The sequence below is a fragment of the Setaria viridis genome, chromosome 8, assembly GCF_005286985.2.
Source record: "Setaria viridis chromosome 8, Setaria_viridis_v4.0, whole genome shotgun sequence".
Classification (NCBI taxonomy): Eukaryota; Viridiplantae; Streptophyta; class Magnoliopsida; order Poales; family Poaceae; genus Setaria; species Setaria viridis.
Genome location: NC_048270.2, coordinates 41236805 through 41264548, shown reverse-complemented (window position 1 = coordinate 41264548; position 27744 = coordinate 41236805). Strand labels below are relative to the sequence as shown.

General features: G+C 44.8%; 1 protein-coding gene across 5 annotated transcripts; it reads left to right on the top strand.

Annotated features, from left to right (window-relative positions):
* The first annotated feature begins 343 nt into the window (after positions 1 to 343).
* On the top strand, positions 344 to 27047 carry LOC117866399 (putative disease resistance protein RGA3). Of its 5 annotated transcripts, none has more exons than XM_072295464.1 (4): positions 18982 to 19222; positions 19387 to 20470; positions 24053 to 24314; positions 24380 to 24561. In XM_072295464.1, exons 2-4 carry the CDS (start codon positions 19391 to 19393, stop codon positions 24391 to 24393), a joined length of 1356 nt encoding a protein of 451 aa, XP_072151565.1. In that variant the 5' UTR covers positions 18982 to 19222; positions 19387 to 19390; the 3' UTR covers positions 24394 to 24561. The 5 variants fall into 5 exon arrangements, 3 of the variants coding, with proteins under 3 accessions (XP_034606490.1, XP_072151565.1, XP_072151564.1); XR_011898885.1 differs by adding an exon at positions 26641 to 27047 and having other exon boundaries at positions 18988 to 19222; positions 24053 to 26505; XR_011898886.1 differs by lacking the exons at positions 18982 to 19222; positions 19387 to 20470 and adding exons at positions 344 to 1402; positions 26641 to 27047 and having other exon boundaries at positions 24053 to 26505.
* Positions 27048 to 27744: the final 697 nt, after the last annotated feature.

Genomic DNA, 27744 nt, shown 5'->3' with positions numbered 1-27744 from the left:
GCCCAAATTGCCAGTGAGATAAAGACAAGAATGGAGCTGTACCAAACGCTTTTTGAGATATTAGATCCACGGTGGAGCAGCTCTATGGCGGAGCTAGCTGGATCTATGGATTTGGAGCTATTTTTTCAGAGCTGGAGCTCTACCAAACAGGCCCTTATTCTAACATGCGTCGCGTTTCTTACGGTGATGTTTGTTGTTCCGTCCTAGATATGACTGATGTGCTGAGTAGGAATGCTAGTTTATTTTACTCATATGATCGAACTCCAGTTATTAAAATGTACGTGATCATGTATTGTATACTAGATCGTACTCCGGATCCATGGCGGCTGTCCTGGATGCCATGGTACCCTACGTGAAGAAGCTCATCACGGACATGGCTGAAGAAGAGGTGTCAATGCTGCTGGGCGTCTCCGGCGAGATCGAGAAGCTGGAGGGCAACATGGAAGGCATCAAAGCTTTCCTCGCGGACGCCGAGAGGAGGCGCATCACTGACCAGAGTGTGCAGAGATGGGTGAGGAAGCTCAAGGACGCCATGTACGACGCCACCGATATCATAGACCTGTGCCAACTCGAGGCTGACAAGCGGAGGGGGTCCACTGAAGATGGTAGCAGTGTGAAGAAGAAAGTGTCAGCGGGTTGCTTCCAGTCGTTGCTCTTCTGCATGCGGAATCCCGTGTTCGCCCACAAGATAGGCAGCCGCATCAAGGAGCTGAACCAGCGGCTGGATGGCATCCACAAGGAGGCAGACAGGTTCAAGTTCAGTATCAACCTCGGTTCCAACCCAGAGCCGAGGAAGCTAACTGATGCTGAAAGGTCTATGCAGAAGACGACATCCGAGTTCAATGAGTCAGCCATTGTTGGGGAGAAGATCCAGCAGGATACAAGAGAGCTTGCACAGTTACTTATCACCGGTGGCCTCCACGATATCAAGGTGGTGTCCATCGTGGGCACAGGTGGCATGGGAAAGACCACCCTTGCCCAGAAGATCTTCAACGAGGTAATCATCCAAGAGCACTTCAAAGTGAAGGTATGGCTCAGCATCACCCAGCACTTCGACGAGATTGAGCTGCTCAAGACAGCAATCGAGCATGTTGGTGGAGTCCATGGAGGGACACAAGACAAGACGCTCCTCACGCGGACCCTCACCAACACCTTGTCCACGGGCAGGTTTCTCCTCGTCATGGACGATGTGTGGAGTGACCAAGCATGGAGTCATGTTCTTAGTGTCCCAATAAGAAATGCAAGCCAGAAACAACAGGGGAACTGGGTCCTAATCACTACAAGATTAGAAGACATGGCCCAACAGATGGGAGCCTCCTTCTACCAACACCATGTCAGCCCACTGAATGAAGAGGACGCTTGGTCACTGCTCACTAAACAGCTGCCGCCATCTCCTAATCAGGTTATTAGTATACACAGGGCAATTTTTTTATTCTTTGCAATCAAGTGAACAGTCATTTAAACATACATACTGTAAATACACTTAAATCCTTCTTACTATAATCTGGAGTTTGATATTCTTTTCTTGTTATAAACGGACGCACGCACCACCACGCACAAGGATTTACTAGAATTTGAACTCTAATAAATGAAATCGTGCCAGTGGGATTTTTTTATTTTAATATCCCTTTAGTACTGGGGGACGTTTAGTACCGAAGTAGCAATATCAGTTGCACAACCGGTACTAAAGAGAAGTTAGGAACCGGTACCGAAGGCCCTTTACCCAACAGTGAAATGAAATCTTAAACCGACACCTCCACCACCACACACCCACATTACACTATATGCTTTTTCTCAAACTAGAATTTCATTAAGTGAGGAATACACAACTGCTCTTGAAAATCTTTTATTTGGACTATTAGAATGCGACTAGTTCAAATAAAATGAAATACCAAATCCCTGAACATTGTCTGTGCACATAATTCGATGTGGTCATGAAACATCCATCTCAATAAATCTATTAATAGTTTTGGCGAAATCATTATTAAGATTTAAAAAAACTATTTAGCAATCCATTCTCCTGCACGGGTTAGTAATTTTAATAGTTATATATTCATTCTAAAGAGTCATAAGTATTATAAAGTGGATAGATTTGGGGGAGCCATAACTAAACAAAATTCACTACGGCTAGAAAAGCTTTATGTTGGCAGCCAAAAGAGGTTTGCACTGGCGGGTTTCGCACCTGCAACAACCTTCTACCACCATAAATGCCTATTTGCGCTAGCAGATGTCTTTAGTCACCCGCCAACACAGATGTTGTGATAGTGGTATGGTTACAATAGCATGAGGAGCAAAAGACGCATGTATTTCAGTCAATGGTACTTGCAAATAACACATTATTTATAACATACTCCTTCCATCCTGAGTTAATTGTACTTGCAAATAACAAGGAACTTATTTTTGTAATAATCCATCAATTAGTCATCCTTATCTTGTTAAATATAGAAAGAATTAAATGGCCATCATCCAAATGTACCTACAATAATGCCTTGTATTTGAGAATAAATTTTGAACACTTGCGGATGTCTTGTATTACAGGACAAAGGGATTAGATGGATAATTTAGTTATATATTTACTGTGTATCATTTTTTAAAGTCACGGAGCTGGTAATTAATGAGCAAGATTGGATCATTTTTAATTTAAAGTCTATAATTAGAAATGGTCCTTGGGGCACCATACGTACTTACAGTTTGCATGGCTCAATTTGAGTGTACTTCAGATGTAAAAGCACAAACAATTTTTATTTCCTTAAATTGCATGTAATAATTAAGGAAAGCAGAAAGGTATTGGTTTCTAAAATTGGCTTATGATATTGGTTTCTAAGCTTAGGAGGCTTACTTTACATGGTCTCGAGAATGTATCTGCCAGCTCATTGGTTGAAACGGCCAAGATTAGCAGCAAGGAGCACCTTGAGTACTTGGACTTATATTGGAGTAGCAGTAGACACTTGGAATTGAGGAATGAGATCGAGAAGCAACAGCAGCAGCAGCAAGTAGTGGAAGAGGTATTGGAGAAGCTCTGCCCACCACCCCGCATTCACCATTTAGGGATTCAAGGATACTTTGGTCGCACGCTACCAAATTGGATGATGGTAGTGGAAGCATGTGCCTTTAAGAGCTTGAGCATTTTTACTCTGAAGGACCTGCCTTGCTGCACCAAACTCCCTGATGGTTTGTGTCGGCTCCCTAGTCTGAAAACGTTGGGCATTGCAGATGCACCAGCCATCAAGAGCGTCGGGTCCGAATTCCAGGGATCATCCTCTTCCTCCTGTGGGTGGAGGCGTCACTGCATCTACATCGGCATCTGCTTTTCCTAATCTGACACATCTTGCTCTGAAAGGCTTGTGCGAATGGGAGGAGTGGGACTGGGAGGAGCAGACTGTGGATGTGGCCATGCACGCTCTCGAGTATCTGGAGATCATAAAATGCAAGCTGAGCTGTTTTCCACCGGGGCTTGCCAACAACAAGAGGCATGCTCTAAGACAGCTGAGACTGCACAAGCTGAGCAACCTGTCATCTGTGGAGAACTTCCCGTCTATTGTGAAACTTGTCGTGGTCGACTGCCCCAAGCTCAAGAGATTTTGCGGCCTCTCCAGGTTGCACAAGATTAGGATCGTCCGCTGCCGGAAGCTGAAGGTGTCTCAAGGTGTCCCTGTAGTCGACAACATAGAGCCGGAGGACGGCACCATAGAGAGACTTCCAGGATACCTAGCATGTGTGAATCCAAGGTTTCTCAAGTTGACTTGCAGCAAGGAGCTGCATGATTCCATTATTTCAGGTAGCTCCTCCGAGTGTGAGAAGATCAGACATATCACCAAGCATGACATCAACTACATATGAATATTTCAGATGAAGATTGAAGACTGCACGTGTTGATAGCCTATACGTTCAGGTAACTCGCATTATTCTTTCTCTATGCCGAAAGTTGATTGTAGGTTCCCAACTGTTGTTTGTACTTCTATTCCTTATCTGTATCCACAGTAATCTCCATGCATCGTTGCATCAATTACTGATACGTCAAATATTTTGTGCCGTCAACAGGGAGGAACGCTTTCGTTTGACCAGGCACAGACGCAGACGGGCATCGTATTGTGAAACAGAGTGTTGTCAGGTGTGTTACAGCCGGATCGTCTGACGAGCAGACAGGCACAACTGCAAACATTGTTACGCACTGTCTGTCCCTGCTTTCGGCTTTGGGCCCCTCGGAGCCTTGAAGCATCTGCATGAAGATTTAGCTAGAAAAAGTGCTGCCATTTTTTTCGCTACTGCTTTTGTGTTCAAAGTTGTTCTGGATTTATTTGATGCACGGGATGGGATGCAAAAGCTTCTTGATATCCTATATGGATGTGCATCTGGAAGGTCTAGTGGTAACTCTCGAGGACTAGGATCCTCTCATACAAATCAGTGGAATGATCAGTCGCCTGCTGAAGTTTTGACTGCATCAGAGAAGCAAGTTGCATACCATACATGTGTTGCACTACGGCAATACCTTAGAGCTCATCTCCTTCAGCTTGTGGATTCCATTCTCGGCATACTGAGTACCCTCTCTGTTTCTTTTTATAGGGCAAATTAAGGTTTTAAAAAACTTGCAAAGTTTTTACCATCAGTTAGTTAAATAATGTACATGTTTAGTGTACAAAAGTTATATCAATAAATTCATGTCCTACGGATCTTTGATTAGGATACGGATTTTGTTGCAGTTGATAATATATTACAACAGAAATTAAAAGTCTAATGGTACTTTAATTTTGAAGACTTTCAAATCCTAAGGCTCCCTATAAAAAGAAAGGGAGGGACGGAGTATTAATCTGCCCTGCTAAGACCAGTGCCCAGGCATCTGGGGGTAAGATCTTACGTCTTATGTGATAGTGGATATAACTTTTCCGTATTTAGAGCCTCTGAACAGACCACACAAGCAACTTGGGTTAAAGGAGTAATGTGATCACACTTTTCTTTGGCAGGTCTTGACGAATTCTGGACAAGAAACTACTGGCGCATTAAGCGAGCTGGGATAGCTGCAGCTACTCCTATCTCCTACCACTCAAGGTTTGATATTTCTGTATGATGAACACCTCCTTGGGTCTGGTTTCACTGCCACTGCTGCCATGCTGCAGAAGGAGGCTTGCCTGCACCTTGGCCACTGACAGCAGCAGTGCTTCCTGCCCACCAAGTTTCTGCCTTAGCAGCATCATCTGTGGCCCTCTGGACGTGTCCATGGTTCTCTCAGATAAAACAAATATATCCACAGATCAGTCCGCCAGAGATCTGATTCTGTCCTGCCTTCGTCTAAGAAAAAGGCACTGACCTTCTCATCTAGTTTCTCTCAGAGAACTCCCTATCTCCGCTGTCGCTGCCACTTAAGAGGAAGCTTGTGGACATGCATGAAGGATCATATATAATTCTTCATCAGCAGCGAAGCGCCCTGCGCGTTAGGAGACGACGGGATCGGAGGCCCTCCGATGGCTTATAATAGTTTATGAGGTTACGTTTAGCTAGAGGCGTCGAGTACGAGTTTTCACTAGTAGAGAATTGGCTTTCGATACGTCCCCTTTTGTCCCGGTTTAAAGTTGGCCCGGGATAAAAGGGGGTGCGCCACGATAGGTAAAAATGGAGGGGAGAGTTAGTCCCGGTTGGTAATTGCAACCGGGACTAAAGGCCCCCTTTAGTCCCGGTTGCAACGGCTAGTCGCGGGCTGTCGGTGGCGGCACCATTTTATCCCGGTTGGAGGCTCCAACCGGGATAAAAGGGTCCCGGTTGGAGCTTCCAATCGGGATAAAAGGGTGTCCCTTTTGTCCCGGTTGGAGCTTCCAACCGGGACTAAACCTTCAACCGGGACAAAAGGTGTTCCTTTTTGTCTCGGTTGGAGTTTTTAACCGGGATAAAAACTCATCCCCATTATATACCAAGACAGAGGACTTTCTTCCTCCTCTAGCCCGAGCCAGTCCAGCACATTGACAGAGAGTTGAGCTTCACCTACTCTCCGGTGGTGCCGAAGCAAGGGAGGTGCTGCCCGAAGTTTTTTCCCTCATTTTCATGGGAATTTCACTCAGCCAACACAAGTGTTGTGTAAGGTTTGCTACTTCATTCTCGTGTTATGCTTTGATTTATGCTTTGGAGATGGAAAGATTATTTGCTAGAATGTGATGAAGTAGAAAATGGAGAGGTATTTTGAGTTAGAATGTGAGGGAGATTGATGTGTCATATATAGTATGCATTCTTGCAGTGGTTTAAGAATGATGCTACCTTGTCTAGACGGTTTATCTTATCAAATTCAATATGGTTTTTCAAATCCATACTTGTTGAACTTGCATACCGTGTTCATCTCTGCGATGATGTTCTCCACCGAGCAGCAACGTATGTCAAGAAGAAGGTTCGATTCTACGAGAAAGAGTGGATACGGACATCGTGACCGTGTCCCCTTTTCCGTAGAATTGAACCTCTTTCATGACGAAGTGCGGTGCCGCCAAGTTGAGGACATGCTCGCGAGATGATCACGGTCTTAAAGTTCAACAACTTATGCAGTGTTAAGGTAATAATTTTTGTACATAGATGGCTTCTGCTACTGGAGGAAGTGGCGATGGTGGGGGCGATCGTGGTTCCTATTTTGGCAAGGGGAAAATCATAGTTGGCCCTCAGCATAAGTCGAAGAAAAAGAGCACGCTGGAAAAAGCAATGCTTCGTTATTTGCAGCAACGTCATGAAGAAGTTGTTGCTGTGGGTCAGGAACCTCCTTTTGGTGGTCGTTATGCTCCACCCTTAGTCCCGGGTGTTTCACATCCACTTAGTACTACCGTTTAAGGCGGCACAAATAAACCTAAGGATGAGGCTAGGTCAGCGGAACCTTCGTCTTCACCGTCCAAGGATGCTTAAAGTCCTCCTAGATAATAACCAGTGGATGGCTTGTTGTATTGTATCATGTTGTTTGGATCTTTAATTTAAATATGTGTATTTGGATATTCATGTTGTTGTATTGTACCATGTTGTTTGGATCTTTAATCAATTTTCATGCGTAATCCATTGTCAAGTGTAATCCATTTTCATGCGTAATACGATGCAGATGGACCGGCAATGGATGTATAATGCAGACAGGCGGAGCAAGGTGTTTATTGATGGCTTGCATTATTTTCTCAAAGTGGTCAAAGCGAACAAGCCAGAGAATGGGTTCGTATGTTGTCCATGCTTCCAATGCAATAACAAGAAGGAGTATTCAAAGGATTCCTGGGGGACTATTCACAACCACTTGTTTAAATACGGTTTCATGCCTAACTATTTGGTTTGGACCAAGCACGGTGAACTAGGGGTCGTAATGGAAGATGGCGATGAGGAGGAGGAAGATGACAATATTCTGGACTGGGTTGCAGGCCAAGCTTTTGCAGGTACTATAATGGGCGAGGTTGATGAAGACGAGTTTGCAGAAAATGGCCCTACTGATGACCTTGGTCAGGTGATACGAAATGCATACAAAGATTGCGAAACTGAGAAGGAAGCAGCAAAGTTGCAGCGCATGATAGATGATCACCAAAAATTGTTGTACCCAGGTTGCCAGCAGGGCCATAAAAAACTAGGTACGACACTAGAATTTGTGCAATGGAAGGCAAAAAATGGTGTGTCCAATAAGGCATTTCAGGGGATGTTGAACATTGTCAAGAAGATTCCCCCCGAGAATAATGAATTACCGTCCACAACATATGAAGCTAAACAGATTATTTGCCCTCTCGGATGGGATGTTCAGAAGATACACGCATGCCCTAATGACTGTATCCTCTATCGTGGTGATGAATACGAGAAATTGGATGCTTGTCCCATCTGCGAAGCCCTGCGGTATAAGATTAGGTGAGATGATCCTGATGATATCGAGGGGCAGTCTCCCAAGAAGAGAGTTCCCGCGAAGGTGATGTGGTATTTTCCTATAATACCACGCTTGAAGCGCTTGTTCAGGAACAAGGCGAATGCTAGTTGATGCGATGGCACAAAGAAGACCGTAAGGAAGATGAGATGCTAAGACACTCCGCAGATGGGGCACAGTGGAGATCAATTGATAGAGCATTCCCGGACTTTGAAAGTGAAGCAAGGAACATAAGGTTTGGTTTAAGTACTGACGGATTCAATCCATTCGGTGAGTTGAGTAGTGGCCATAGTACTTGGCCTGTGACCCTTTGTATGTTCAACCTTCCTCCTTGGCTGTGCATGAAGCGGAAGTTCATTATGATGCCGGCGCTTATCCAAGGCCCAAAACAACCCGGCAACGACATTGACGTGTACCTAAGACTGTCGGTTGATGACCTTTTACAGCTCTGGAAGGAAGGTGTACGTGTGTGGGATGAGGATAGACAAGAGATCTTTAATCTACGAGCATTGTTGTTCGTAACCATCAATGATTGGCCTGCATTGAGTAACCTTTTGGGACAGACAAATAAGGGATATCGGGCATGCACCCACTGTTTAGATGACACAGACAACATGTATTTGAAGCATTGTAAGAAGGTCGTTTATATGGGTCATCATCAATTTCTCCCTGCTCACCACCAGCTGAGAAAGAGCGGGATGCATTTCAAAGAGGCGCCATACCATCGTAAAAAACCTTCACACCGTAATGGAAAGCGTGTCTTCGAGATGATGAAGGATGTAAATGTAGTCTTTGGAAAGGGTCTTGGTAGCCAACCTGTTCCGAACGACGATAACGGACATGCACCCATGTGGAAGAAAAAGTCAATATTTTGGGAGCTACCTTATTGGGAAATCCTAGAGGTTTGCAACGCAATAGACGTGATGCACCTGACGAAGAATCTTTGCGTGAACGTGCTAGGCTTCATGGGTGTTTATGGGACCTCAAAAGATACATTGGAAGCACGACAGGACCTGAAAGCCATAGGGTAACGAGATGACCTACATCCGGAAAAGAGAGATAATGGACAGCACTACTTACGTCCTGCCAGTTACACTCTCAGCAAGGAAGAGAAGGATAGAATGTTTGAATGCTTGAATAGTATGAAGGTCCCGTCTGGGTACTCCTCGAATATAAAGGAAATAATAAATATGAAACAAAAGAAGTTTTCAAATCTCAAGGCTCATGACTGCCACATGTTGATGACCCAGTTGCTTCCAGTTGCACTGAGGGGTGTTCTACCAGAAAATGTCCGGTTGCCGCTTGTAAAGCTATGCGTGTTTCTCAATGCAATTTCGCAGAAGGCAATCGATCCATCCAAGCTATCAAAGCTACAGAACGATGTGGTGCAATGTCTTGTCAGTTTTGAGTTGTTATTTCCACCATCCTTCTTCAATATTATGACACACTTACTGGTTCACCTAGTAAAAGAGATTGGTATTCTCGGACCTGTATACCTGCACAATATGTGGCCTTTCGAGAGGTTCATGGCAGTCCTAAAAAACTATGTTCTTAATCGTGCCCGTCCAGAAGGAAGCATCGCCAAGGGATATGGAACAGAGGAGGTGATCGAGTTTTGTGTTGATTTTATTGATTCAATTGACTCGATTGGGGTTCCAACTTCACGCCACGAGGGGAGGCTCCGAGGAATGGGCACCCTTGGAAGGAAATCAAGTTTGAGCAATGATACTGATTTGTTCGACAAGGCACACTACACTATTCTACAATAGTCATCCTTTGTGTCTCCGTATATCGAGCAGCACAGGCAGATGGTAGTTTCCAAAAACCCGACCAAATCCGATGCTTGGCTTACCCGTCATCACATGGAAACTTTTCCCTCCTGGTTGCGCCAACAACTTATGGGTAACTCTGAGATTCACCCACAGCTTGCCTGGTTAGCCAGGGGACTTGCTAGCACAATCGTCAAATTCCAAGGCTATGAGATAAATGGTTATACATTTTACACGAGAGCCCAGGACCAGAAAAGCACGAATCAGAATAGTGGTGTCCGCATAGATGCCATGGACAGAAATAATATCAAGAAGTCGTATTATGGTTTCATACATGAGATATGGGAACTCGAATACGGACCGCTGTACATCCCTCTATTTTTCTTTGCAATTGGGTGAAGCTAACTGCCGTAACGAAAGATCAGTACGGAATGACAATAGTAGATCTGAGCAAGACTGGATACAGTGATGACCCATTCGTACTTGCCAATGATGTGCATCAGGTGTTCTATGTGAAGGACATGTGTAGCAAACCCAAGAGAAATCCAGAAGAGACATGGGAGCCAAAGTGCCACATAGTTCTTCCAGGTAAAAGAAAAATCGTGGGAGTCGAGGATAAAACAGACCAATCGGATGATTATGATCAGTTTGATGGCATGCCTCCATTCACCGTTGAAGTTGATCCAAGCATCCTGCTATCCAAAGAAGAGGCTCCGTACTTACGCCGCGATCATGATCAAGGAACTTTCGTGAAGAAGAAATTTTACAACGTTGTATTGTAATGCGCTAAATTTACATGACCTTTGTGTATTAATTGATACAATTTTTAATTTACCCTATGTATGATTTCATGTGTTCTTAAATTTATTAGGTGAAGATTTATTAGATAAACATGAACAATGTTAACCACATACATACATGGATTTTTCTGCGCATTGAAATTATTTAATTGAATAATTTCTTGATCACAGCGATGCAGTAAAATAAATATTTTAGAGGCTAAATGAACTGGTATAGAATTAATGACTAAATCACACTTATTGTCAATTTACTCGCTAATTAAATATATTTTTGCATGTACAAAATATGTGAAGGTTTTTGTTTTTCATCCTAAAATACAGTGAAAAGATAAATAAAATTCATTTCCAAAAAACAGGCGAGAGAAGAAAACTAGGAAAAAGACCTTTTGTCCCGTGTGGCAACAGCAACCGGGACAAAAGGCCCCCCTTTTATCCCGGCTGCAAACTGCAACCGGGATAAAAGGGTACTTTTCGACTCCCGCCTGGACGTACCCTTTTATCCCGGTTGCCAACTGCAACCGGGATAAAAGGCCCCCCTTTATCCCGGTTGGTGGTGGCACCCGGGATAAAAGGGTAGGCTCCTAGCCCCACCTGGCGGACGCACCCTTTTGTCCCGGGTCCCGTCACCAACCGGGATAAAAGGGGGAGGCCTTTTATCCCGGTTGGTGATGGGATCTGGGACAAAAGGCCCTTTAGTCCCGGGTGCCATTACGAACCGGGATAAGGGGGGGGTTAAAAGGCACTGTAGCCCCTTCTACCCCCACGCCAGTTACACTTAGCAAAATTTTCACCAAGTCCCGCGCGTGCTCTGCTCCGTTGCCGCCCGTCCGCCTCCCTCGCCGGCCGCCGCCGCCGTCGTCCCCCATTACCCCGGCCGTCGTCGTCCCGCCGCCCGACTGCGCCCAGACATCCTCCTCCTCCATCGCCCCGGCCCGCCTTGATCCTCCTCCGTCGCGCCCGGCCCCTACCTCGTCGCCGCCGGCTACCTCCATCGCGGGCCTTGTCGCCACCTCCATCCTCGTCGCCCCTCGTCGCTGCCTCGTCGCCCCTCATCGCCCCTCGTCACCGCCTCGTCGCTGTCCCGCCGTCCCGCGCGCCTTCGCTCCGTCGTCGCCTCCGCCGTCCCGCCGCCCCGGCCGCCGCCGTCCCGCCACCCTGGCCACCTCGTCGCCCCGGCCACCGTCGACCGCGCGCGAGGTCCGCCGTGCCGGCATTGGCGCCGGGAGTACCGCCTTGCTGACGCAAGCCGGTTAGAAAATAAATAGAAAGGAGTAGTAATTAGGTAGAAATTCAATAGATTTTTGTATATGTGTTAGAAAATCAAATTAGTGTAAATTAGTAGTAATTAGTAGTAATTAGGTTCGTCGCTCCGCCTAGGTTAGAAATGAATCGTGTTTCGTCGTGGTTCCGTCCCCGCCTCCGTCGTCCCGCCGCCCTGACCGCCGTCGTCCCAACCTAGGCACCGTCTGTGGTTCCGTCCCCGCCTCCGCCGTTCAGCCTCCGTCGCAAATTCATGTTATTGCTAGAAATTCCAATAAATATGGACAAATTAGTAGAAATTTGGTAGAAATTAATCGTTGCTGCGGCCACCTCGCTCCGTCCCCGCCTCCGCCGTTCCGCCGCCCCAGCCTCCGCAAATTCATGTTATTGCTAGAAATTCGTAAAAATTCATGTTATTGCTAGAAATTCATACAAAATTCATGTTATTGCTAGAAATTTGTACAAATTCATGTTATTGCTAGAAATTCGTAAAAATTCATGTTATTCCTAGAAACTCGTACAAAATTCATGTTATTGCTAGAAAATCGTAAAAATTCATGTTATTGCTAGAAAATCGTAAAAATTCATGTTATTGCTAGAAATTCGTACAAATTCATGTTATTGCTAGAAATTCATACAAAATTCATGTTATTGCTAGAAATTCGTACAAATTCATGTGATTAATTCGTCACAAAGTACTACTAATTTGTAGAAATTTGTATAAATATTCCGGACTTTGTGGGATTCATGTTATTTTATGATTTCATGTATATACCCTTATGTACATATAACTAAGGCAATTTCTATGACTGTCATGTATGATTCCATGTATGTTTCAATCAATAGTTGAAATGGCAGACGATGAGACCGCAAGGTATATCATGGAGCAGATAATCGCTGGTGATGGTAGTGGCGACAACCTTCCACTATCGTACACGGATGAAGAGGGCACCCAGGCGGACATGTTCCTCAACATGTCCGCCGATGGGAATGAAGAGCAAGAGCCCCAGCAACACCTTGCCGTGGCGGAAGGTTCCGGCGAGGTATATATAACGATTCTTGTATTGTTTCACGCCACCATTACTACTACGTACTAATTAACGAATCTTGAACTGTTAGCCCTCTGGATCGACGCAAGGGCAGAAGACCCGAGGTCGTACAAAGGTGATGGAAGGGAGGCTTGTCATCACGGAAATGACAGAAGAGGGCAGGCCGGTTGCTCCCGAGAAAGTAGCAAAGAAGTACGTGAGTCAGATCGGGGCAATCGTCCGGGACAACGTGCCTATCAGCATCAGAGAATGGAAGGGTAGAAGCACTAATCCGTACGCCCTCCCGGAGACAGAAAAGAATATGCTGTGGGAAGACGTCAAGAGACATTTCACATTCCCTGAAGGATATATTGAGAAGGATGTGAAAGCGTGGACGCTTAAGAAGATGGCTACACAATTCCAGACATTCAAGAAGATGCTGGATACCCACTACATTAAGAAGGGCCGAACTCCAGACTTCAACGCGTGGCCAAAGTTGAGGGACCACTGGGATGCATTTGTTGAATATAAGAGGAGTGAAGACGGTGTGAAAAAGATCATGACCAACACAACAAATGCTAGTCAGAAAGGCTACCATCATCATCTGGGGCGAGGTGGGTATGGCTCAGCAATTCCCAAGTGGAGGAAGATGGAACAAGATCTGATCGAACGGGGAATCGTACTTGCAACTATTGAATGGCCCGAACGATCAAAAAATTAGTACTACGCTCATGGAGACTCCCTGAGCCAAGAGGATGGGACGTTGATTTTCAATGACACAATATGTGAGAAGGCCGAACATCTTGTGAAGAACATTGAAGATTCTAAGGCTGGGAGGTTGAAGGTGGACCGAGAAAATGATGAGCTCACATTGGCCCTCGGTAATCCGGAGCACCCAGGACGTTGCCGAGGGTTCGGGGTCATTCCGTGGAAGTTTGATTTTCGAGGCGACAACACCTCGTACAGAAGCCGGAAGCGAAGAAAGGAACAGATCGAGGAGAGCTGGCGGCAGATGCTAGAATCCAAAGTGCAGGCACATGAACAAAGAATGATGGAGGAAATCAATCGTCGAGTGGCCCACGCAGTTGCGGAGTTGGCCCAATATGGAGCATTGCCGAATCCTAACAACGCCAGCCCTTCTCAACGTCTCTTGAGCAGTTGTGCTTCTACAGGGGTCCCCTATGCGCAGACGCCCAGGTTACCCGTGGAGGAGCAACGGTTCCCCGTGGATGCCATCACGCAACGCACCACATGTGAGCTGCATGCACCGGTCGGGAACCTCACTATTAAGGTATACTTATATATAATATTTATGCAATCTTGTCAATTGATCCACGCCTCGAGATCAGAGTTTAACTTGTTTACTTCTGCTATATGTACAGGTAGCGTACGAGAGTGCGTTAGCAACCCTGGCGGGGCAGAACAATCATGGCATGGAGATTCCACCTGGCTACGCCAGCGTCCGCGTAGAGCAAATAGTTGATACCCAATATGAAGGTCTAGAGCTCAACCTCCCGGGAGGCGACGGGGAAAAGACACTGGCAGATGCGCTTCATGGGATCATTATTCCCGGCACGGAGCCATCTCCTCAAAGCTCAAGACCGCTCCCCGTAGATCCCCAGCAGCGACCTTCTCCTCATAGCTCGAGACCGTCATCTCCTGCACAATCTGCTCCAGGACCGTCCCTTCCATCTATATCAAGGTCTCCATCTCCACCACATCCTGGTGGTGGGAGCGACGACGATAATAACAACACCCCTCCCCGATCACCGTCGCCGGCACCAAGAGCGGCCCCCATGAAGGAACCTGCACCAGCACTAAAGAAGTCACGAGCACCGCCTCCCAAGCAAAGACAGAGAAAGAAGAAAACAAAGGAGCCTGAAGTGACTCGTAAGGAACGCTGGGAGGCAATGTCTCATGCTGAACAGTGGGCAGAAATCCAACGAGAAGCCAGTGAGTGGTTCAAGAAACAAGCCAAAGAAAAAAAGCAAGGGAGATGGAGCCACCGCCAGTAAATCGAAGAGATTTAAACTTTTTTATCAGGATGGAAGAAGGATCCAAGAAAAGGATACCACTCTTATCAAAATATGAACGGGCTTTAGTAAAGGCTGATGAAAAGGATAAAAGGAAAGGAAAGTCATCTTCCAGCGGTGCTGTCCCCGACCTCAGCCATTTATCAAAAAAAGACGCTCAACGGGTAAAAGCAATGCCCTTGCATCAACAAGCAGAAGTATTGAAGTTCATGCAAGAAACAGGTCTGGGACTTGATGAATGCCTAGGGCAAGTTGAGACGCCAACTCCACCGCCCCCTGAGCCGAGATGGCCTTATGAGCTAGGCAAACCTCTAGTAAAGCCTTCATTGGTATGGAAGCTATCAACAAAGATGTACGCATTCCATCAATGGTACATGATGGCATCCGCCGACTCGAAGGAGATGCTCGGCCTGAAGGTAAAACCGATAGATTTTCACGGCGAAGGCGAGAAAGTGCTGTGGCTAGACTTCAAGGATATATACGAAGTGTACCATTATGATGCCCTGGACGTCTCTCTGATCAGCGCTTGGGTTCTGTAAGTGTCCGTTTATCTCTACATGTAAATTTTAGCGTGCGTCACCATACTAACTTCGTCTTCCATTTCATATAGGATGCTAATTCAGACATGCCGCCGAGAGGCGTACCTACATATAGGCTTCATGGATCCATCTGTAGTTAACCAACAACAGATACAATTAGCGCCGGAAAAAACCTTGGTGGAAGTATACAATTTCCTAGACAAACAAACATTCAAGGATTTCATACTACTTCCATACAACTTCAAGTAAGTGTGTGTATACCGTATACTTTCGATGTCTTTTTCCTTATCTCTACATGTTAGTTAGCTCTAATATGCATGAACATTTTACGCACGCAGCTTCCACTGGATCCTTATTATAATTGAGCCTGAAAGAAGCCACGTCACTGTCTTCGATTCGTTGAGGAAAGATCCGGTGGAGTACCAAGAAATGCAAGACATGCTAGGCTTGTAATAATTCTGGACCTTTATCTCTATGCAAAAGTTTGTTTCCTAAATTTTATCCCTGTTACACTATATCATTCATTATTCTAATCCGCAGCGCATGGAAAAAATTCATAAGGACACACAAAGGTCCATTCAAAGAAAAACTTACATGGAACACAGACTTCCCGGTACGTATGAAGTCTGCACATTTATTACATTGTATAACAAGAATATTTCATAACTTATTTTTTTCCGCACTGAAGTGCTTAAGACAGGAACCCGGGAATAATCTATGTGGCTACTACATCTGTGAGCACATGCACAGTTTTATGGGACCCAAGGGACTAAAGATGACGCCGCACAATTTTAAAGTACGTAAAATAAAACTATTACTAGTTAATTATTTTCTAGCTCCTTATATGTATTTGTTCGTGTAACATTCATAAATTTCCAAATTATAGATGTTAAATATTCAACAAGGACTCTTGAAGGAAGAAAGAGTAGCGGCAATATGTGAAGGTCTCATTGGATTCCTAATGGACGAGGTGGTAGATCTAAAAGGAGAATTTTATTAGGATGGATGACAATTAGACACTCCGATCAGCAACACCTCGACGGGAAGATTGTAGATAGATACTTTGATTTATTTGTATATATAATACGCGCTAATTATGATCGATTTGTACTAGTTGAATTGTGTATAAGAATTGTGTATATATATAGTAATTGTATAATTACAAATCCCATTCGTTTAAATACTAGTTAATTTCATTCTTAAAAAATCTCAACTACTAAAGGTTAACAAAAGGGCCGCGGTACTACGTACGTGATGCATGCATGAAAAATTCAGGCGCCAGGCAGGTGCCATGCAGGGCGCCATTTAGTCCCGGTTGGAATCCAGCCGGGACTAAAGGGTAACCCCTTACTCCCGGTTGGGAAACCCAACCGGGACTAAAGGGGCGCCCTTTACTCCCGGTTGCTTTTACCAACCGGGACAAAAGGGGGGGTCTACCCGAGACTAAAGACCCCCCCTTTTGTCCCGGTTGGTTTATCCCGGATGGATTTTCGGAAGATATGCACCCTACCAACCGGGACTAAAGGCCAATTCTCTACTAGTGTTTAATGACTTGTACGTAAGTGCACCACAGTAATCAATTTCATTAACATTCGACTATATATTCAAATTACGCGAGACAGTTACAACAATGTAACGACAATATTTCTGACGCAAAGCGAACCAGGTTTTTGCTTCCCACCAAGGCACTCACATATTTTCTTTTTAGGAAACTGTCGATAGGCACATCATATATCACTGAAAGAATATCGTTGATTAAATATTGTGTTGACGCTTTTTTGGGCCAACACATGAATGTGCACGATCATGCAGCCCGCAAAGACGCTCCTTGCTGCATCGATGCGGAGGCCGGTCAGACCGGTATGGTAGGCTGGTCAGACCGGTATGGTAGGCCGGTCAGACCGGTCTCGCTAGGGAGCCCGACGAGGATCCAACGAACGCCCGCCCAGGAGGGACCCCGTCAGGGCAGGCGCACCTTAGTTTGCCCTAGGCTCGGCAGGCCAGCTAGGACGCCTCCTCATGCCATGGAGACAGGAGAAGAACAACACATGGGGTTAGAAAAGTAGGGTAACGAGGAAGAAAGGTAAAACGATAAAAGATAGATTGGTTTTTGTCGATTGGGTTGGATGTCCTCAATCGGTCGAATCCCTTTATATTTATAGGGAGGGAAGGTCTTCCCCACGCAGGAGTCGAACCCTAATACAAATCGTGCTAAATTACAACTCCTACTCGGATTATACAGATTCAGACCGGTCAGACCGGCCTAGGCAACCGGTCTGACCGATCTGCCCGAGTGCAGATCTTGCGAAGATCGTATCTTCCTCATCCGAACTCCAAATCGGACGTTTTATATATATTAATCTTGATCTACTAGATGAGATCTACGCAATGGTGGAGTCCAATCTTTATTTGGAGTATTTTGATCAAACCGGTCTGACCTGTTTGCACAGGGTGCTGGTCTTCCCGAGGGCATAACTCTCTCGTCCGAAGTCCAAATCAAATATTCCATATATGAATTTTGATCATCTCGATAAGAGCTACACCATGGTGAAGTCCAATCTGCATTTTGGGAACTTTTTTCAAACCGGTCTGATCTGTTGGGAGACCGGTCTGAACAGGTCAGACCAGATCTGTTCAAGCCTGCCACTTTTGGGCTCCAACATATTGCAACAAATCAGGTTCCACCACAAATTAAAGAATCTTTCCAGCTGAGCCATCAATCAATTTCTAAGCTAGGAGCCAACCAGTAACCTGGCTGCAGAAGGGTGGAACGTCTCCTTCGAACAGCCAAGGACAACGAACAATGACCAAGAAAACATGAGGTTGGGCCTCTCGTTTGTGGTCCTGTAAAAAATCTATGGAATTTAGAACTACTACCCCACAAGTATCTAGAAGCTTGCTGCTGCAAAGTCCAGGGAGGAGTTGAACAGGGCAGCAGGAACAAAGCACCTGCAAATCGAAGGAACCCTCTCTCGCCTGGGCTGTGGCCTTGCAACTGATTGCCTAGTTGCCTACTAGCTAGTCATACGTATTGAAGCTTGCCTAGTTGCCTTTGGTTGGTGCTCGATCCACATCCATATGTGGATGGTGATGACTGATATTGAGGACACATGGACGGATGGTCATGGCATTGATGCACCGGAATTATTGAGTCAACGCTGATGGAGAAAGTCTCCGTTGGTCTGCCATCAAGATAATACTACTTAGTAGTATACAGTATATATAAGATCCAACTATTCATTATTATACACAATTTAGTTATTACATTGTAAAAAGTGATATATTACTACTCTTGTATATTACCCATACTACAGGTAAAGATTTCAGAATACATTAATCTTGACCGTCAGATGTTTTATACTAATTCTTTTCGAATACTAGTATATGCTAGTATTGTGTACCGTAAAAGATCTCACCATCAATCAATCAATTCCGAAGAAGGCTAGGTGCCAACCAGGACCAGTGGATCATATACACCAGGTTGCGGAAGGCTCGAGCGTCGCCGTTGAATGGCCCAGTGAAAAGCCCACGATTATTGACTAAGAAATATGAGGCTGGGCCTCTCGTTTTTGTTCGTGTAAAATATCTATGAAATTAGTGGGTGCAAATCCTCGGGAACAAAATAGTGGACAGATGATGCATGCATCGGAATATTAGTGGACAGATGAGCGAGCAGCTGGCGGCATGGGCACGCCATGCATGCAGAAGGGTGGAGCGTCCCCTTCGAACAGCAATTCTTCATGATAGGTTTCTAGGAAACACACTGTAAATTTACTACTAACAGCCAGGAGAAAGAAAAGGACTACTGCATGCATCTGAAGAAAAGTCACTTAACGACTTGCACCGTCGTCCTAACCTTATAAAGAACAAAGAGGCCAAGGTACCAGAGGCAAAGACCTCAAGCAACAAAGGCAAAGAGCCCAAGCAGTTGCGCCCCGGGAATTCAGGTGAACTCTACTCTCCTTATTAATTCTAACATGCATAGTTTGTTGTTCCGCCCAAGATAGGACTGCTCTGCTGAGTAGGAATGCTAGTTTATTTTACTCATATGAACTCCAGTTATTAAAACGCGCGTACGTGATCATGTATTGTCTACTACATCGTACTCCAGAGCCATGGCAGCCTTCCTGGATGCCATGGCACCCTACGTGCAGAAGCTGATCGCTGACATGGCGCAAGAAGAGGTGTCCATGCTGCTGGGCGTCTCCGGCGAGATCAAGAAGCTGGAGGACAACATGGAAGGCATCAAAGCCTTCGTCGCGGATGCAGAGAGGAGGCGCATCACTGACCAGAGTGTGCAGAGATGGGTGAGGAAGCTCAAGGACGCCATGTACGACGCCACCGACATCATAGACGAGTGCCAACTCGAGGCCGACAAGCGGAGGGGGTCTACTGAAGACGGAAGCAGTGTGAAGAAGGTGTCAGCGGGTTGCTTCCAGCCGTTGCTCTTCTGCCTGCGGAATCCCGTGTTCGCCCACAAGATAGGCAGCCGCATCAAGGAGCTGAACCAGCGGCTAGATGGCATCCACAAAGAGGCAGACAGGTTCAAGTTCAGTATCAACCTCGGTTCCAACCCAAAGCCAAGGAAGCTAACTGATGCTGAAAGGTCAATGCAGAAGATGACGTCTGAGTTTGATGAGTCGGCCATTGTTGGGGAGAAGATCGAGCAGGATACAAGAGAGCTTGCACAGTTACTTATCACCGGTGGCCTCCACGATATCAAGGTGGTGTCCATCGTGGGTACAGGTGGCATGGGAAAGACCACCCTCGCCCAGAAGATCTTCAAGAAGGTAACCATCCAAGAGCACTTCAAAGTGAAGGTATGGCTCAGCATCACCCAACACTTCGACGAGATTGAGCTGCTCAAGACAGCAATCGAGCATGCTGGTGGAGTCCATGGAGGGACGCAAGACAAGACGCTCCTCACGCGGACCCTCACCAACACCTTGTCCACGGGCAGGTTTCTCCTCGTCATGGACGATGTGTGGAGTGACCAAGCATGGAGTCATGTTCTTAGTGTCCCAATAAGAAATGCAAGCCAGAAACAACAGGGGAACTGGGTCCTAATCACTACAAGATTCGAAAACCTGGCCCAACGGATGGTAGCCTCCTTCTACCAACACCATGTCAGCCCACTGAATGAAGAGGACGCTTGGTCCCTGCTCACCAAACAGCTGCCGCCATCTCCTAATCAGGTTAGTATACACAGGCCAAATTTTTTGTTCTTTGCAATTAAGTGAACAGTCAGTTAAACATATTATTTTACTAATTCAGTAGTACCCCACGTACTTTGGTCTGGGCACTTAAATACACTTAAATCCTTCTTACTGATAATCTGGAGTTTGATATTCTTTTCTTATTATAAAAGGACACACGCACCATGCATGCACACCACACACCGTCACACACAAGGATTTGCTTGTGCGTAATTTATGGGTACTAGAAAACTGAGCATTGGTCATAGCCTTTAGCACCGGTTGGTTTCTGACCCGGTGCTAATGTGAGCATTAGTACCGGGTTTAATAGCCAGTTCTCTACTAGCCCCCCGTGACCCCCTTTAGTACCGGTACTAAAGGTAACCCATTAGTACGGGGTGGAACCTCCATCCGGTACTAATATTCTCTTTAGCACTTTTACTGGATATATAGAGTACTTGTGTATACGTGGAAACCAAGCCTATAGCTTCTGCAAGCTCTAACCCAAATGAAATGGCCGGACAATGGGGTACTTATATCACCAACTCCAAGAACTAGCCGTTGCCCCAACGACCACAGAATTTGTGATCACTGACTGATTCGATGCTCCTAGATGTGCACAACTATATGAATCGGTGGTGCTGTTTTAGGTAGCTGTTGTGCTACCGACACTCGGGCCCGATGGTCACTGAATAATTCGGTGCCACTTTATCATTCAGTGATACATCTGACCTGTTGCCTTCGTTCACTGACTGATTTGATACCTACTACTCTTACCGCCATATGAATTGGTGGATGTATCAAAAACATCCAGAGCCAAAATTGAGCTGATGCAGAGCGATCACACCGACTCATTCGGTGGTGATCAACTAGCTATGTCCATTGAATGGGTTGATGTGCACACTGCATGTGCTTGGCCCTACTGTTGTTCCTCTTGTCACCAACTGTGACCTTTCCAATCATCACCGTATGAATCGGTAAGTTGTGTCGATGCAGAATTTTAGTAGGATTTGCTTCAAGACTTTGCGTGTCTTTGCTTCATTACCGTCAGTTGGATGGCATATAATTCTTCTAAGTCTTTCCTTTTCTTCTCATTTTGATGGCTTTGTAATTCATCCTTGAGACTTATAAAACATCTACAAAGGTACATCTTGCAAACACATTAATCGCAATAACTATGTTGTCATTAATCACCAAAATCACTATAGGCTAGGGCCATCTTCCTTACAGTTATGATGCTCATCAGGAAAATCAAATTTTTGCAATCTTTTATTACTTATTTCCCATGAATTATTTAATATTTATTTCCTGCCAGTTTTGATCCACCAAATTGAAATGTGTATCTCCAACCAAATAACATGACACAACAAACATGAATAATATATAATTCACATTATTAAAAATTCTACCATACATAATAGTATTAATATTAAAGAAATATGAATTATTCCTATTGTTCTTTTCCATACTAATTAAACTACTATGCGCAACTATGAAGAGGTGTGCACTCGTCTGTTATTAGCACACCAACAGGATCCAAGAAGGCTCCTTTTTCCTTACCATATCCATACAAATGTTGTCTAGGCCTTTGTCTTCGAGCTTGGTTCTTCTACCCTTGATGGTAGGCATCTGCAATTAAACAATAAATGAAGATTAAGATGTATTATCATTACATTTGTCATAGATAATTATGTAGTCAGTACATAGCAGTATGTATATGAGACTTACGTCTTCATGATTCTTCTGATAGCTCCCATTGATTCTAAGAAACTCACAAACATAATATCCACATAGCACAGAGCCGGGAGGTTGCTTGTGCCACTGCAAACATATATAAAAATGATGTAGCAATGAGTTATTATTATTCATGACAAGTGCTAAAATATGAAAAAACAAAGTGTTTACATTCCTAGGTATTTATGATATATTATTTTCATAGCTTTTGGCCTATTTGGATTGTGGTGCTCCCTCTTTGTATGTTAAGATAGTACGCACTTTAAGATATAAGGACAAAAGTTAGTAAAACAAATTTAGGTATGTAGAATGTCAACATCCATGGTGTCTTATTTGTATAATGCCTATGAAACCCTTGTATCTATCTCTATCATAGCTGGCTAAAGTCAAGGACCATTGCTCCTTCTAGCTTTGGCATAATAATGATGCAAATTCAATGGTTACTGTATTATATTAATATAATTTGTATGTTAGACAACGTTAACTAGCATCTAGTATATATAGCAAATAAAATGAATTTACTCAAAACTGTAAGAAGCCATGATTTAATGCTTGGTAGCCCTTTTCCGCATCACATGACTAATGTAGATGGACACATTGTGCATTTCTTCTATGTGGGCTTTCGCTTTGATAGCATCTTTCTCCACTTGTATTTCTACTACATCTATTTGTGCTTTTATCTTTCCATTTTCAGCATGTGTTGTGGCTTGCTAATTTCATATGTTTTGACCATGGTACCGCTAGCGTCCTGGGAGACGGAGATGCTACAAATAGTGGTGTTGGATCATTACATCCTAAATCCTCTACCCACTCATCACCTAACGCTGGTTTTGGCCCATCATCCTCATTATCAGCTTCTAGAATAGGTGACAACATTGGCCGCTCATTCTCATTGTTAGTTACTGGCACAGGTGATTGCATTGGTCGCTCAATGTCAATATTTGCTTCTGGAAGGGATTGTAGTTCTTGGCTCGACCATGGAGATTTTGGTGGTGCATTCAAAATAATATCTCGATGAGGCCATATGATGTATTGGATCATCGCATCACTGAGAATCTCGATCCCCTCATCAGTAGGGATATCTATCTCGCACTACTCATCTAACACCGTAATAAGTTGCACACAAGCATATTCTGGCGAGGTGCCCTTGGAAACACGTGACCTGTTACTACTATGGCGGTTGCGAAATCTTGAAACTTATTTTGTTTGCTTTCGTAAGGTATAAACAACGTGCATGGTGTACCCACTTGTATGTCGTCAATGGGATACCTAAGGTTTGCAGTGGAGCCGGCACTGCTTGAAGCAACAAATCCTTTCTAGAAAAGCAGCATGGTTGGTTCAACCTGTCGTTGCTCCTCGGATAGTGTCGGATCAACCATCAATGTTCTGTGATGGTTGGCCAAGAAATATAAGAACTCCTGCTTGGCGATTCCTCTCATATTTTCTTTTAAGGTTCTTCTTGTAACGGCCATGCTTCCTGTAGCTTTCTTGGTCGTTGGGGAATGCTTTACATCAAAGGCAATGTTGATGATATCTGTCAAACATGGCTAGAGTGCTTTGCGGTCCTTCTCACTGCGATTAGCTAATCTTTGTCCGTGTCAGGCTTTAAAAGACTCCGCATTTGTGTCAACCTCTCATAAATTAGCTCCGTTGAGGGTTTTTTGAATGCAACCTTGCCTCAGGCCAAATAGAACCTTAGCATATTCTTCCTGAGTAGAGAGTGAAAAAAATTCATATTAGTTGTTAATTAAAAAAGTAACTATGGGATCTTGCAATTAAACTTCATGTTAATTTAAATAAAAATGCACTCACACAAGCACGGAATTCATTTGTCTGCATTGTTGACAGGTAGTTGGAACTGATTACCTAAGAGATGTCGGGATGAAAATTGTTAGAAAGTGTGATGGCTTACCGCTTGCTGTCAAAGTGATGGGAGGATTTCTAAGCATGAGGTCCAAAAGTGAGCGTGAGTGGGAGGCTGTTTTGAACCATCATGCATGGTCAGTATCTGGATTGCCCAAGGAGCTGGACAGCCGAATCTATTTGAGTTATGAGGATCTGTCTTCCGAACAGAAGCAGTGCTTCCTTTACTGTTCACTTTTCCCAAAAGGTACATTTATTTTGTTCCGTAATGTTATTCCCATGTGGATTAGTGAGGGATTCATCCAACCTCAGGTGGACAGAAGTAGTTCACATGATGACCAACCGGAAGAAATAGCAACCGAGTACTACCAGGAGTTAATCACTAGGAATCTTATAGAAGCGCAACATCCTTTAACTCCATACATTTGCACAATGCATGATGTGGTGCGCGACTTTGCTGAATTTATGGCAAGAGAAGAGTTGCTTGTGGTGCAGGACTTGCAAGTTGCCAGTGGTAGTAATGATAGTCCTGTTCGTCGCTTGTCCATAGGACCAACCACTTCGGTACCTGGATTGGCTGCTGTACAACAAAAAGAGTCAGTAAGAACATTAGTTATAATAATGTCCAAGACCGACTTTGAGCTGGTTGATTCGTTGAATAGTTTCTCCATGCTGAGGGTATTGTATATACATGGTGGAGATTATGATAGGTTGGTTGGTTCCCTATGTCAGTTGAGGCACCTAAGATACTTGGGATTAGACGAAACAAATATATCTAGGCTGCCAGACGACATTGACAATATGAAGTTCCTACAACATATTGTGCTTGATCGTTCTGTACATTTAGAGAATCTTCCTAGAACCATTATACAACTAGTGCATCTCAGAACTCTTGATATGTATGGTTTGAATGTGGTAATACCCAAGGAGTTTGGTGGGTTAAGAAATCTAAGGACACTTCATGGGTTTCGGGTACACATGGACATGGATGGGGGCTGGTGCAGCTTGGAAGAGATAGGGCCTCTTTCTAAGCTTAGGCATCTTACTTTACATGGTCTCGAGAATGTATCTGCCACCACATTAGCTGAAACGGCCAGGATTAGCAGCAAGGAGCACCTTGAGTACTTGGAATTACATTGGAGTAGCAGTGGATGTATGGAATTGAGGGATGAGATCGAGAAGCAGCAGCAGCAGAAGCAAGTAGTGGAAGAGGTACTGGAGAAGCTCTGCCCACCACCCCGCATTCACAATTTACATATTCAAGGATACTTTGGTCGCACGCTACCAAATTGGATGATGGTAGTGGAAGCATGTGCCTTTAAGAGCTTGAGCATTTTGAAGCTGCAGGACCTGCCTTGGTGCACCAAACTCCCTGACGGTTTGTGTCGGCTCCCTAGTCTGAAATGGTTGGAAATTGTAGATGCACCAGCCATCAACAGCATCGGGTCCGAATTCCAGGCATCATACTCTTCGTCGACTTTGGATGGAGGCGTCACTGCATCTACATCAGCAGCTTTTCCTAATCTGACAAATCTTGTTCTCAATGGCTTGTGCGAATGGGAGGAGTGGGACTGGGAGGAGCAGACTGTGAATGTGACTGGAGGCACCATGGCCATGCACGCTCTCGAGTTTCTGCAGATCATAAAATGCAAGCTGAGCTTTTTACCACCGGGGCTTGCCAACAACAAGAGGCATGCTCTAAGAAAGCTGGCACTTGGTTCGCTAAGCAACCTGGCATCTGTGGAGAACTTCCCTTCTGTTGTGAAACTTGACGTGTTCGACTGCCCCAGGCTCAAGAGGATTACCGGCCTCTCCAGGTTGCACAGGATTAGGATCGTGGGTTGCCCGAAGCTGGAGGTGTTGCAAGGTGTCCCTGTACTCGACAACATGTGGCTGCGTGACGACACCATGGCGACACTTCCCGGATTTCTGCAAGCTGTACACCCAAGGTTTCTCGACCTAGGTTGCAGCAAGAAGCTATATGAATCCCTATCCTCAGGTAGCTCCGAGTGGAGCAAGATCAGCCATATCGAAAAACTCGATATTAGATACATTGAAAACAGCTGGATAGAAACCAACTGTTGCTTGTACTACGATTAGGATCAATCACTGCACCATGTTAGGATCTTCCGTTGCCCGAAACTGGAGGGTGTTGCAAGGTGTCCCATGACATGACAGCACAGAGCTGAACGACGACGGCACCATGTAGAGATTTCCAGGATACCTACCATGTGTGAATCCAAGGTTTCTCAAGTTGACTTGCAGCAGGGAGCTGCATGATTCCATTATTTCAGGTAGCTCCTCCGAGTGTGAGAAGATCAGCCATATCACCAAGCATGACATCAACTACATCGAAGATTCAGATGCAGCGTCGCATGAATATTCAGATGAAGATTGAAGACTGCACGTCTTGATGGGAAGATAGCCTATGTGTTCAGGTAATTCGTTCGCATTATTCTTTCTCTATGCCGAAAGTTGATTCTGTATTCCCAACTGTTGTTGTTTGTACTCCTATTCCTTGTCTGTATCCACAGTAATGTCCATGATACGTCAAATATTTGTGCCATCGACAGGGAGGAAAGCTTTCGTTTGACCAGGCTGGCACAGACGCAGACGGGCATCCTATTGTCAAATATCTGTATGCCGAGAGCGTGAGTGGAATCTGTTTTGACAAGTCCTTCATGCTGCCTGAGCAACTGGAGAACCGGAGATGCACGATGTGGTCCGCTCCTTTGCTGAGTACATGGCAAGAGAAGAATCTGCGGTGGTGGTGGACGACAAGCAGGCAGCTACTTGTGGTAGTGGTGGCAGCGGCATGCTTTGTTCGGCACTTAGAACATTATTAACTATAAATTCTAGCCAGCTAGAGCCGTGATTGTTGGCTTGGTACGTAGTTCCTGTAGTCTAGCTACGGGTATTGTACATATGGTGTGAAGATTCCGAACGGATACGTCCAACCTATTATACATTGTTGTCCTTCTGTGGCGGAACTGTCCAAATTAACCCAACTAAAGCACACTTAAGTTGTCTAATACGCGATCATGTACTTTAAGCGAGTCAACTCGGTCGTCCGTCGGATTCTTTCCGATAAAACCACATAACAGGATCAAGAAAGCAAACTCACACAATGGTGAGTGATTCCAGAGATTACAACAGTTCATCCAAATTAAACAAGTGCATCGAATTATTATTACATCATAGGGTTAGAAATTCAAACATGAGTTTGCAGAGTTTTCAAGCAGCGGAATAATTTGTATGTTAGACAACGTTAAGTAGCACCTAGTATATATAGCAAATAAAATGATCTTACTCAAAACCGTAAGAAGTCATGATTTAATCCTTGGTAGCCCTTTTCCGCAGCACACGACTAATGTAGATGGACACTTTGTGCATTTCTTCTCTGTGGGCTTTCGCTTTGATAGCATCTTTCTCCACTTGTATTTCTACTACATCTATTTGTGCTTTTATCTTTCCATTTTCAACATGTGTTGTGGCTTGCTAATTTCATATGTTCTGACCATGGTACCGCTGGCCTCTTGGGAGGTGGAGATGCTAGCGATAGTGGTTCATCGCCTACCTTTGGTTTTGGCCAAACCTCCTCATTATCAGCTTCTAGAATAGGTGACAGCGTTGGCCGCTCATCCTCATTGTTAGTTACTGGCACAGGTGACAGCATT